This window comes from Silene latifolia, chromosome 7 (assembly GCF_048544455.1).
Source record: "Silene latifolia isolate original U9 population chromosome 7, ASM4854445v1, whole genome shotgun sequence".
NCBI lineage: Eukaryota > Viridiplantae > Streptophyta > Magnoliopsida > Caryophyllales > Caryophyllaceae > Silene > Silene latifolia.
The window spans coordinates 48,298,905-48,313,377 of NC_133532.1; the positions used below are offsets into that span (position 1 = coordinate 48,298,905).

A 14,473-nucleotide genomic window follows, 5' to 3' on the forward strand; every position below is an offset into this window, starting at 1 on the left:
CAAATAAAGATGCACCCTGCTGACCAGGAAAGTACTTCATTCATTACAGACCGAGGCATATACTGTTACACAACCATCACTACTACAAATACAGGCAACTACAACGACCCTTTAACAACGCTTATTCACGAAAATCACCACAAGACGTTGTAGAATGGATGGCGCGAATTTTACCAAACTTAATTACAACGGTTCTCTGTTGTTAAGCGTTGTTATTGGTTTTAACAACGGGTCATACTTTCAAAACCGTTGTTAATATAAAAACTAATAACAACGGTTGAATCTGTAATACATTTTAACCGCTGTTAATAATTTGGTGCAAAATTAGTGAAAAGTAATTACAACGGTTATTTTAGAACCCGTTGTTATTAGGTTGTAACAACGGTTGTAGACTGAATAACCGTTGTTATTAATGTTATGCAAATCTTAAGAACAACAGATTGCTTTATTCTGCTATACGCTAAAAAACACAAACACAAGCTAATACTGGAAATCTTACAAGACCACAGGGTTACATATTACCTCACTAGTACAGAAATGGCTTTTGGCAACGGTTAAAAAGCACTTTTGGCTACGGTTCCACAACCGTAGTAAATCGGGGCGTTGCTTTAGATCAAGTACCAACGGCTACGGTCATTAGCCGTAGCCAAATGTTGGTTTTGGCTACGGTTACTAATTATAAACCGTAGCTATATGTAGGTTTCGGCTACGGTTACTAGTATAACCGTAGCCATATGTTGTTTAATAGCTACGGTTGTTTCCTTATAGCCGTAGCCATATGTGATTAAAAGCAACGGTTATATCTGTTAACCGTTGTCGTAAATGATTTTTTTTTTTTTAAAAATGCTGGCCTTTTATAGCAGCCTATATATTATAGATGGTCATATTACAATATGTTAATCTTCATGTAACTCAAAATCAATCCATAACCTAGACAATATTCAAAATGCATGATGCATACATTATCCGTTAATTCTTATGTCATCATCCGCTACAATTCCATAAAATAACCGTACAAGAGTCATTCTTGTGCCATTATCCGCTACAATAACTTCAAAATAACCAATAATGATTTTTGTGCCCATACATAATTACTAAAGAAGATTGTCCATAAACTAAATAGCCCATAAGTCTCGAACCTCGTTGATCTCTTCAATTGTATAGGAAGCTTTTGATCCAAACCACTACCAATAAATCAAAGCACTTATTAGAACCCAAAAAACAAAAGTTCATTTTAATCCTACATTTTAACTAGTAGCTAGATAAAATGAAAAATACCTTCTTATGATCTTTAATGTACTTGTAGCGTCTCACTATATCTAACATGTACCGCATCACATAGTAGCCACACTCTGTATCTTCAGTTTGTTGATGACACTGTACCGAAACCATGCATTTAAAAAAAAAAAACAAAACCGAAATCAACATCAGCAAACAAACTACGAACAACGAGAACGTATTTAACTAGAATCAGCGCCAAGACGAATGATTAATAAATTGATATGGACTTACAACAATGTTACTCCATTTCATTGATAAGCCTGATTTTAGTGTGGAACCTGCCTTAGCCCTAAAAGATCGAAAAGCACTGCGCCTCGAAAGAAAAAAAATATAAAAAAAAAAGTATTAGTATCGCTTAAAATTAATGTTAGTGCAAATTTTTTCCACTTAAGATAATATGCAAATATCATGTGGCTAGTCTACCATTCAGCACTAAGTACAAAACAAAAATGAAACACGAATGCATTTGCATAGTTGGATGTTAATCTTGTAAAAGATGATTCAAATTGATTTACGAAGTATACTACTACATCGCATTCAGTTATACTATTTGAGTTGTTATTCTTACACTTAATTGGTTATGTCCAGTTTCGTTATATACCATATACCAATTTGATGAAATATACTCCTAAGCAAACCCTCACACACCCTAAGTTTTAATTTCCAATGAAATGATTCCACCTCTCGCGAAGACACCAACCATTATCTTTTCTACTCACAAGTATCTCTCTATATCATTACCCGATTGCTTTGGTCCTTGGATAAGAAGTGACAACATCAAGTATTTGCGCTTCATACACAAAAAAGGGGGCAAGTTATAAACACAAAGAAGGACAGGCCACGTGCTATGTTGGCTACTCAAAGTAGAGAATGGGTTCATCCCATCGGTGCAAAGGCCAAGTCGTAAATTTCTAGCTTCATCACCAAATTCTGGAAACATTCTATCAATAGTTCTCCATTGAGGGGCATCTGCTGGATGTCTAAGTTTACCGTCCTTTTTTCTCATGTCGGCATGCCACCTTAAGTTCCTCGCATCAATTAGATTGGCAAATAATCGTTTAAATCTTGGTATTATGGATAAGTACAAAACCACTTTTGCAGCAGAGCCTTTCTTTTGTGGAGAATCATCGTCCTTATCTTTTAATCGATATCGTGATGTACCACATTTAGGACACTCGTGCAAATCCTTATATTCTTTGCGGTACAAAATGCAGTCTTTTGGACACGCATGAATTTTTTCATAGTCACATCCTATTGGGCACATAATTTTCTTAGCCTCATAAGTGGATTTCGGAAGAACATGATCTTCCGGGAGTATGTCATTTAAGAGTTCTAATAATGATGTAAAACTCTTATCACTCCACTTATTTTCCACTTTTAAAGACATCAAGTTCATAACTGCAGACAATCGAGTAAATTTATTACAGTTAGGATATAATGGTTTCTCCGCATCACTAAGCAAACTCTCCAAAACTTTTTGGTCATCCACAAAATTAACTTGCACATCCTCAATCAAGTCATCTATCTGATCCCTTTGAATATCTTCATCATCAATAACATATGCTATTGTCTCTTCTCCACCCACTTCAGTTTGAGTGGAAACGATTGACTCTCCATGAAATATCCAACGTGTGTAGTTTTTCATAAACCCACGTAAAACTAAGTGCTCAGCACATATATCAGGAGTTAAAACTTTCTTTAAATTTTCACAGTCAATACAAGGGCATAATATGCGTGTCTCTCCTTTTTTAATTGCATTTTCAGCGGCACATTTCACAAATATCTCCTTCACTAAAATCCTAAACTCGGGAATAGAGCGTTTCATATTATACATCCAACTTCGGTCCATCTCTAAAAACACCAAAGAAGGAAACATTTAATCATCAACAAATAACGTAGAGACAATAAAGTTTATTAACTACAAAGACTAAAAAGATTAATTTGATCACATAAAGCTAATTTTCGTTGTTGATTGTTAATTTGATCCATCTTTTCACAAGAATTGGTTAATTGGGAAAACTGTCAAACTTGATTGCCCCTTCCTCATAGAATTTTCATGTAAATGCAAGTTGTGAACTTAAAAAAAAAACTAAGAAAAGTAAAAAGACGATGATCAGAAAACACACTTGATAAAACACAAGGGATTATTACAAGTATATTAATTAAAAATAAGCAAAGAAAACTCTACCACATATATCAAACAACATCGACGATCGTAAATAAAAAATTTATATTACTGAGCTTGATGAGTTAAGTAAAAAAAAACAATACAACCACAAAACAGAAACTAGCTCTTTAGAGAGAAATAAGAAGAACAAAGGAGCTAAGAAAAATCGACCCTCGTTACCAAACTTGTCCCAATACTGATGTGTTAAGTAAACTATAAATTATAAAATCCATTAAGGTCAGTAGTTTATAAATGGAAGAGCCCATATGGCTAATATTTTGTAAGACTTCAATACATCTTGATTTTTTCTTTTTCATTGAAGGGTTCATGCATTCAATATCAATCGTACATCAATGTTTATCTATATTCTGCCATGTCCTTAATAAATCTATAGTACATACTTTCCATGTCCTTGATTTGCAGCTCGTCAATATACACTATCAATACATATTTTGCTAATATATCTTTTTATAATTTGGTAAATTTGAATCAATATACACTATCAATACGACTCTAACTATTACTGTTAATTTTTTATGGTCACTTGTTTGGAGTCCCTCTTAAGCTAGATGTAAACAAACAGGAGTATAAGAATAGAAAAATGCATGCAGTTGAGAAGGAAAAGAAGGCAACATAATGTTTTCATTATAGAATACCCAAAACAGGAGTATAAAAATAGAAAAATGCATGCCAATTGTATGGAGTTCTCCTCTCATAGATGGATACTATTCAATAATTTAACTTTTAAATACGGTTGTCACTAAATTTTGGGAGCAATAAACGTCAAACAAAAATAAGTTCAGCTAGTCTTGCTTGTGACGGGATTGTGACCTCTCACAAAAAGGGAGAGGGGATAAGGTGGGGCACCCCCATGTGCTTCCCCCTCACCTCTCAATGGGCATTTTGTGAGAGGAAACGGTACCCGTCACAAGCCTGTGACGGATATCAACGTCGTAAATGAGAGTTTGTGAAATAAGTTTAGCCGGATTTAAAAATTTGAAACATGGACAATGGCTTTTTTAAACAATTGTAATAAGAAATACCATTTACTTAAGAGGTGTTTGTGTTCAAGATGACCATTTGACACTCTGTGTTTGTGCATATTTATTCTGCAAGGCTACTTTCCATACCTACCTCACAAGCATTATCGTCGGCATTGGCACCGGAACAGACACATCCTCACCAATGCCATTTTCACCAACCAGTAACTGGGCAAAAAAGCTACACACCAAGACTTACCTAGTAAGCTACACTTTTATACTCTGTCTGTTAGTCAACAGCACGATATTCATTTATACCCACTCGTATACTTCTAATCCTAAACTAAAATATTCAATTAAGATATTAAAAAAACTCAACCCTAACCTATTGGACCAGAATCCCCAAATTACAGCACTAGAACCAAAGGTGATTTAAAAAACAACTATTCCAAAGCTTTATAATGATTAAAAAAACTCAATTCCGTATAACAATGGACCAGAATATACTCACAATACACCAAAATAAGCTTTTCCTAAATCCAAAAGAAAAACCATACAAATTGATTGCATATAATCCAACCCTAAATCCAAAAGAAAATCCTAAACTTCTTATAATACTAACCCTAAATCAAAGTAATCAAAAATTAAATAAATATATTGATTTGTTCAGGAAAATAATATATAATCCAAACCCTAAAAAATTGATTTGTTGAGGAAAAAATATCAGAATTAATTACCCGAATTTTCTGTATGGCGGTGGTGGTGGCTGCGGCGTGAGCGAAAGGAGGTTGAGGTCGTGACCTGCTGGTGTTGCCGACAATCAGTTGGCGATCGGTGTTGGCGACTTGGAAGTAAATTGTGATAGAGTTGATAGGGAAGAAATTAAACGGTGCTGCGTTGTGATTTTGAGTACACCTTTTTTTTAAAAAAAAATAAAATAAAAAATATGATATAGAGTTGGGACAGGAGCTTGCAATAGAAAAAGTCAAGCAGCGCCAAAAATTATTACTTTTGCGCCTAAATTCATTTCGATAAAGGGCTACGGTCTATAAAATAGCCGTTGCCTTAATACATTTTCAGCTACGGTTTTTACTATAACCGAAGCCATTTCTTTTTTTTATTACTAATGCTACGGTTATTTGATAACAACCGTTGCCTTTTATAATAGGCTACGGCTATTTTTCATAATCGTAGCCATTTGTATCCGCCTAATGTCATTTCTGTACTAGTGCCTTTATTTAAGTTGCCTTTTCATACAGGCCCACGACACTGCTTATGATAGGCGGATACAGACACACACAGTTTGACACTCAACAAATAACACACGACGTTCCTTGGAAGTTTCAGCCACGGACACAGACACATTTTGTAGGGGTTTTAGGAGGCACATTGCTTGGAAAACAGCCACAACCTGGTTGTAGGCATCGACGCTTTCTGACCTGGCCGACTGCTGCCCATCAATGATGGTCGCATACGACACTTGGACATAGTCCACCGTATTCTTCAGAAGCTCAGCATCCGAGTTTGTGGCTACCCAGAGGTATGGTTCGAGTGTTGATCTATTCGAAGCATTCCAGTCGTTCCTACCATGACCTCTGAGTTGAAACATCATGTCAAGCTTAAATGCTGATTCTGCATGTGCAGGTGATGTTCCAAACTGAATGAGTAAACTCCCTTTGAATCCCCATGGCCCCCATTGTGGCTTAACTTTGCTGATCGAGTATCCCAGCTCAATAAGCTTATTCCTCAAAGGATTAAAGCTTTTGGCAGCAAATTTTCCATTGTCTATATCTATGTGGCATGGGGCATTCATCAGGACACAGTGATATGGACGACCAACATTTTGAGTCATTTTCAGACATATAATTTGATGGTTTAATTTATTTGTGAGTTGTGGGGAGCTAATGGGCTGCCTCTTTTCTGAATTTATAGCAAGTTTAAGATGTGTTGTATGTCTTTAGCTTTTGGTAGCTTTAAAAAGCCAATAGAAGCAATGGTCATTGTTAAAGATTCCCAAATTTGCATGGCATGGTAAATCCTGTAGATATGCAGTATGCATGCATGCTGGTGTTGTCTTATTTTTTTGATCTTATTATTAGATGGGGATGTTGTTGTTGAAATTGTTGAATAATGTTGCAGTATATAGTGCTTCTGCTGTTACAGTATGTATTGTTACAGGTTTGGACGTTAATGGAATTATAGTAATTTAAAAAAAAAAGGTTCAACAATAACAACAGTTATATTGAAATTACCCGTTGTTAATACTTTCAACAACGGTTATATTTACAACACCCGTTGTTATTACTATCAACAACGGTTATAGATACATTACCCATTGTTATTATTTTCAACAACGGGCGTAGTACCTCTACCCATTGTCATTGATTTTTTAGACATATTTCATTTTGGCGCAAATTGGGTGAAAATATATTACAACGGGTATATTTTAACCGTTGTAATAAATTTATGACAACGGTTGACTTTTATTGACCCGTTGTTATTAACATATAACAACGGTTTTGTTTTGAGGACCCGTTGTCAATAGTTTGTCTTAATAAAAAACTAATTTACAAACACATACAACATACCACACAAACACACACAACATCAGTTCAACCGTTGGTATCCTGAGTATATTATTCTCTCTTCCCCGCTTTCTACATTCTCGTTGCCGGCCGTCGCCCAGTTTCCGAAGCCCAGATTCCGTTGCCTTCCCTTATCATCCTGCTCGTTCTCTTTATCATCATCATCATCATCATCATCATCATCAGGTATGTTCACTTTAATTTTGTGTTTCGTCATTAGGGTTTTAAGACGATCATCTTTTTTTGTTTTTCATGCATCTATTTGTTTTTCGTCTTCTTTGATATCTTTATCATCCCGCATCATCTACTTCATTCCTCTTATTAGGGTTTAGGATTTTAGAAGCTCAAACTATTGTTTCAAAATTTTCATTCCTCTTTAGGGTTTTTGTAACACCCCCATACTCCGAGTGCCTTACCAGGACCACTCAGGTATGAAGACATCACCATCTCGGTCGCCCGAGGTATGATAATCAAATAGACAAAACAGAAACAACACTTATTATAAATAGTTTAATGAATAAATACAATCCTCAAAACCAAACCAAAGTACGATACATTATTCCAAACTATCTGTTATCAACTGAATTATAAATAAATGCTAAACTACAGCGGAAGACTCTATCGTCATGTCGTGGCCATCCCAGCTATCCCAGTACTCATCTCTATACCTGTCCAATATCTGCTCACCATCCCCGAATGGATCACCGCAGGTTTACAAAACAACACCGGGGTCAGTACTAATCACACAATCAATATAGATAACAATAATAAGGCAAACAAACAGTTGAACTGTCACACACACACACACACCACCAACTCCCATCATCTCAATACTGACTGTCCACTGGACCAGCCCTGCCAGTGGGGGACCGCAGCCGTTCCCACCTAAGCCCCGCTCATCGTACGAGCGATAACCCTGTCCATTAATGTGCACATCCCCTTCCGTGGCGGGTTCCACGAAGGGCGAAACTAGGGCGTGAGATCACTCCCGCAAGTGACCCCACTCAGCCGAGAACGCATCTCGAGAACCAATCAACAACACACAACCACAAACACAATACAATCATCATATCAAACAACTAACTACAGCACATCACCAATATCCCATTATGGGACTAATACTGAGTAGGAAATCCTACCTGGAAAGCACAACACGCAGACGGTATCTACAGCTGTATCAAAACGGCTCCTCTACGAATTCTCCTCCTATCATACAGCACATAAAGACTACACATCACAAACTACACACCAAAACCCCCAATTCCTAAATTAGGGTTTCACCAATCTTAACAAAACATTATATAAATTATATTAAAAGCTTACCCTCGACGCAAGGAATCCAACGACACGAACTACGATACGAACTGACCGTCTGAACTCCGGGAATTGTCAAGAACGCGATTAGGAAGAAGAACTAGTTGCTTTCTCTCTTAAACAGGTTTTAGGTTTTGTAAAAAGTGATTTAAAACAATGACGAATATGTTTAAATACCTTAATCGCGTAATTAACAAAACCCGAGAAAACTCCCCCGTAAAACCGGACACTCGATCGAGTACCCAAGGTACTCGATCGAGTACCCCCTTACTCGATCGAGTACCCCAGCTACTCGATCGAGTACCCAACAGGTCAGAAACTATTTTATTTCGCCACTTACCCTTACTCGACAGAGTAAGGCCTACTCGATAGAGTACCCCCAAGACTATAAATACGGAGTATTACAGTTTTAGATAATACTCTGCATGACGTTGTTAAGTTGTTCATTTAATATTTCATTAATATTTGGGTTTTAGATTATCTTGGGTGAAAAAGGGAAAAGAAGTCAAAAGAATAATAAGCCTGGGGATGATAATAAGCCTGGTGAGAGGGGTGCTACGAAGTGCCCTGCAGCCCTTGCAGCAATAGCCGCTAAAGAGCCGCCTTAAATAAAATGGAACTCGAAGGGTTTCCCTACTGGTCCACATGCGGGTTTTTTATCCACTTGGATTGGATGTTGCATAAGACAGTTTGTGCCTATCCATTTAGATGAAATTAGGAATTTGAATCCAAAATTGGCGGAGTTATACTTGGCTCGTATAAAGGAAGCCTTTGATATTGCCGATGAATGCCATGATAAGTATTTAATGCAGAAGGCAGGGATCATCTTAAGGCAGTGGAAGTGTGACGTTGCTAGGGATTGGTTTTATGTGGACAAGGCAACAGGGGAGATGCGTAAGAGCCCACCGGAAAACAAGTGGCCCACCATCAGTCAGGAACAATGGGATCTTTTCAAAGCGATGAGAACTAGTGAGAAGTTTCAGGTTAAATATCCTCACCTTTTAACGATTTACCTATCATTTTTTTAATTAATGAGTTCTTTATATAATTTTTTTATTATCTCATCTACTTGTGCTTTTATATAATTTGAAGGCCGTTAGCAGAAGAAATCATGCTAACATTTCATGCAAGAAGGGGAAATGGTATGGTTCTAGAGGCGGTTACAGATTGATAGAAGACAACCTCGTAAGTAGCATGCATTCCCCTGTGAGATTTGATTTTTTTAATCACACTTGGACTTGATGCACATTTACATATATAACTGTTACCATGTTAATGTGTAGGTGGCAAAGGGAGTGACCGACTTGGATCGGCATGTAACTTATAAAGAAGGGCACACGCCTAAAGGAACCCGGTCGCGTGACAAATATGATGACGAAGTGTTGGCCAACATAGTAAGCATTATTTTATTAAGACGAGTTCATTACTAACTTTATTATTTTAGTCACAAATATAATTTGAAGTTTATTTAATATATTATAGGACAAGGTATTGAAGGAGGTAGAAGAAGGGAAATTCACTCCCAATGGTCGTGATGACGTTCTTGCTAGAGCGATCGGCCGACCCGAACATCCAGGTCGATTGAGGGGCGTCCTGTTACAGGTTGGAGTCACGAAATATTATGGGACAACTGCCCCGAAAAAGAAGAAAAGGAAGACTAAGGCTGAGAAGGCTTACATGGTACCATTTATTCTATTATTTTCATTTAAGTTCAATTCACATGTTATTGTTGGGATACAAATTGCTGAAACATTACATTCTTGGCACGCAGGTTCAGTTATTGGCATCCGTACTACTAAAGATGAATGCTGGAGGCAAGCCTTCCGAAGAAGAATTGAAGATGATGGAGGATGTCATTAAAGGGGGTAACGTATAACAGATTGGTCAAGAGGCCGAGAACACTACTACCTTGGCAATACATGAGAAGGAAGTATCGGTCAACGAGATTCGGAAAGATCAGGTACCTAATGCTTCTGAAGTTGTAACAACTAAAGCCGATCAGGTACCTAATACTTCTTTATTTTTCATTTCTTTTTTTTTTGGGTAAGATAAGGGGGTGTGTTCCCTGCCAGCTCTAATGCTATAACTTCTGACATCGTGCCATTGGTTAATTTTATTAGGTAAATAATGAGTCTGAAAAGGAGATGCAACTTGAGAAGACGGCTGATGGAAAACAGCAGCATACATCCCCTTCAAGTCAGTTCACAGTTTTCGGCAAGGTATGCATGAAGTCTTTAATTAGTTAAATTTATATGAATTCTATTATATTTTGGGATATAATATATAATGTATGTGTATTATTCTTCAGGCCGTAAACAAGAGGGTAGTTATTCTTGCTGACCCTAAATTAGAGAAACCAATTGTGCGTGTTGGTCGGGCTCTCGTAGAAGTGCCCACCAAATCAGCGGAAACTGTATTGGTTATTCATGACGAAAAATTTTTGCCGGATCATAGAAAAGTGGATATAACTAAAGTCTTTCCAGGCCATGAAAAATTTCAACTGCCCGTCCCAGTTCGTGACGACATTACCATTCTGGCAGACGCGGTTGGAAGTTTCATCCAATGGCCTGAATCTCACATCTTCCTAGCTCGTTCATCTCTGCCTCAGCCGAAAGCAGTTAGGGTTAGAAAAAATACTTTTATATGTTCAATTTTTAATTGTTGAATGTTTTTATATGTTAAAGTTATATGTTATTTTTTTTTGTAGGGAACAAAAAAGGCGGCTAAGGCGGATAAACCTAAGTCCCCAGATATGCCAACTACCTCGTCGAGACAACAACTTGATGAGGTATTTAATTAACTTCTCCATTTTTTAAGAAACCTTCCTTTATTTATATTTTTTCTATATTTCTAAAAAGCATGGAAATTTTTTGTAGGGAACAAAAAAGCCAGCTAAGGCGGATAAGCCTAAGTCCCCAGACATGCCAACTACCTCGTCGAAACAACAACTTGATGAGGTATTTAATTAACTTCTCCATTTTTTAAAAACCTCCCTTTATTTATATTTTTTCTGTATTTCTAAAAAGCATAGAAATTTTGTGTAGGGGACAAAAAAGACGGACAAGCCTAAGTCCCCAGTCATACCGCCTCATCATTGAATGAGCAGGTTGATGAGGTATTTAGTTAAGTACTCTTTTATTTTTATTACTCCAACTAGCTAGCTAGGATATGCTACCTTTGGAGTTTTTATTATTTTAATTATCTACATGTGTAGGCTGGTGGTAGTAGCACAAAATCAGAGAAGCATTATTTCCCCCCACTGAAAGATGTTAGGAGTTTAAACTCCACAAAATATTCTGGGAAGGATTACATGCTAAAAGTAAGAATGGTGACGATCAGGAAACTGCATTCGGAGGCTAGCAATCGCATAGCAAACGAGCAATTTATAATTATTCCGCTCGAGGAGCATATTGTAGGGGTTGAGCGCGAAGCAATTATGTCATGGGAGATGCTAGCCATTTGGGCTGGCCTAGACGAGATTGATGTCCAACACCTATTTGTTTGGATGAAGTAAGTTTCTTAATAAATCATTTCATATTCTAATATTCTGACTACTAGATAGTGTTTTAAATACCGGAATTAATACCGTAATAATGTAGGATATTGAAATTGAGAGTGATCCCCGAGAACAAGATTCCATGTGATCATTACGGATTCCTGTGCCCCTATGTTTTATCTATGCATATCACGATTTTTTCATTCGAAGATCGGGTAGATTATATTGCTCAGCAATTGGCGACAACCAAGAAGCTGGTTTTTGCCCCTTATAATGAAAATGGGTAATAAACATATTAATATTACGTTTCCCCCTACAATTGCATTTTCATAACTAATATATGTACTTGTTAATAATGATGATGTCTCTTGATGTAGGACTCATTGGGTGCTAGCAGCCATCATGCCGACGAAGAAGAATGTTTTTTGGTTGGACTCTTTGCATAGACAACCAAACGAGACTTTTAAGGGCTTGATTATTACGTAAGTTTATAATACTGATTTATTTATAATAACATTAAGTTTCAATTTTTATTTATAGCAAAAAGCTCATTTTTGCCCCAAAATATATGAGTTTGTGCCTCTTTTTTTTTTTTAAAAAAAAAAAAGAGGCCTTTGAGAAGAAAAGAGCTAACGAGCAGGATCAACCCACGAAAGATTCTGATGATGGCCCTAATTTTATTACGATAACAGGGGTACGTGCTCAAATACAATACCTTAAGTGCAAAAATCCGTCTTTAATAATAATACAATACCTAAAGTGCAAGATTCTGATGTGGGCCTTCTCTCGTCTCTTCGTTTTTCATGTAATAATAGGTCCCTCTCCAGCCGGATAGCATACAATATGGATACTACGTTTGTCGGTTCATGTTGGAGATTATTATGCGAAGATATATCCTTATTCCAGAAAAGGTTAGTAATTTAATAATGTATTTATTACTTTTTTTTTTTTAAATTAGAGCTGATGTTGTCTTGCTTGCTGATGTTGCTATGCTGAATGATGTATGTTGTTACAATAATGTCTTGTCTTTGTTTTTTCCACAATATGTAATCAGCGCGCCACAAGAACTTAAGCAGTACAAATGGCAACATATAGACGAGGTAAGGGACATGTTGGGCAAATACGTCTTAGAACATAGCAATGCCGAAGGCTAAATACATGATACTCAGAGCTTAGATCAGCTTAGTAAATTTTTTGTTGAAGTTAGGGAAAGATATTAGTTCATGTAAAGTTAACTCCTTGTAAGTATATATGATGCTGCTGTTGTGGTTGAATTGAATCTATTGAGTTCTGATGAACCCACTTTGTGATTTATCTTGGTGTTTGATATATGGTGTCATTGATATATGCAGGATTTTGAATGGCATGAAACAAATTTAATTTTAAAAAACATTAGGAATTCGTAATAAAAACGGTTACTAAAACAAAAACCGGTGTAAATACCTTTCACAAATACCCGCCATAATATTCAACAACAGGTTTTAAAATAAGAACCGTTGTAAATACCTTTCACAAATACCCGCGCATAATATTCAACAACAGGTTTTAAAAGAAGAACCGTTGTTACTAACAATTTCAACAACGGTTATTTAGCGTATGCCCGTTGTTAAAAGTCTTCACAATTTTGGTGGGAAAGATACAACAACGGTTATTTATATGATAACTGTTTTGTGTGGAATTTGCGCAAGGCGAAATCAGGTCAGGGTAGAGTTGTGTAAGGTTAACTAGCTCTAGATGGTCTATTAGTCAGGTCGTCAGGGTTAAATATAAAGCTGTAAATAAAATAACAATATAAATAACGAGACAAAGAATTTTGTACGTGGAAAACCCTTGAATGGGAAAAAACCACGAGCACCAAGCCAGGAGAGGATTTCACTATGTAATTTGGGAGAATAATTGTATGACAATGATGCTGCTTATATTTCTCTATGTATCGTGTATGTAAATGTATGCTTCTTCGTATGTATGATCAGATGACTCCAATGTCTTCAAAGTGTTCCTTATATAAGCTTTAATCTTGAACGGCTGCCTGATATTGTATTGAATGCGGATTATTCTCCATTATTGCCCATAATAATTGCTAATATTCCTCCCTTAATTACTGCATTTACTGCGAGATCTTCTCATTCAATGTTGCGTATATAATCCTTTTATAATGCGCGTTTATGGTCTAATATCGTCCTGATATTTTGACTGTTGTCCTCTCCATGGCCTGGCGCCTGTCTTCATGTGTCCTGATAGCCTGACATCCTGTCAGCCTGGCAGTCAGGTTTAGATGAGATACTGACCAGGGAGGTCTGCGGATTTCCAGGCCTAACAATTGCCCCTTATCTCCTTATTTTCAGTGTTCTAGGACGAAAAAATGAGGAGATAACTTTATTTTTAGGAAGATTACCCAACGTTTAAGTTATGCCCAGTCAGTTTCCTGTAACGGCTATTTACTGCAGTTTATGACGCGTGTAAGATTTACTGCAACTTGATGATTATCCTCTTCCTTTGCGGTTGAAACCCTAATCTTCTCCGCTATAAATACCTGCGTGCTTCATTAAGTTGAACTCCACCAAAATAATTCTTCTTATTTCTCTCTTATTAATCTTTCTCTCTAGTTCCCTTAATTACCAGTTTCTTCAATCTTCGATCAATTCTTCAT

General features: G+C 36.7%; 1 protein-coding gene and 1 long non-coding RNA gene across 2 annotated transcripts; both read right to left on the reverse strand.

Moving 5' to 3' along the window:
* Positions 1–938: 938 nt before the first annotated feature.
* LOC141591068 (uncharacterized) lies at positions 939–1,589 on the reverse strand. Its single transcript, XR_012520630.1, has 2 exons — positions 1,513–1,589; positions 939–1,377 (listed from the first exon to the last, which is right to left on the reverse strand). It is a non-coding gene; the product is annotated as an uncharacterized LOC141591068 (long non-coding RNA).
* Positions 1,590–1,996: 407 nt separating this feature from the next.
* LOC141590059 (uncharacterized) lies at positions 1,997–3,130 on the reverse strand. The gene has a single exon (XM_074410674.1). The coding sequence runs from the start codon at positions 3,128–3,130 to the stop codon at positions 1,997–1,999; it is 1,134 nt and encodes a 377-aa protein (XP_074266775.1).
* Between the last annotated feature and the right edge of the window lie 11,343 nt (positions 3,131–14,473).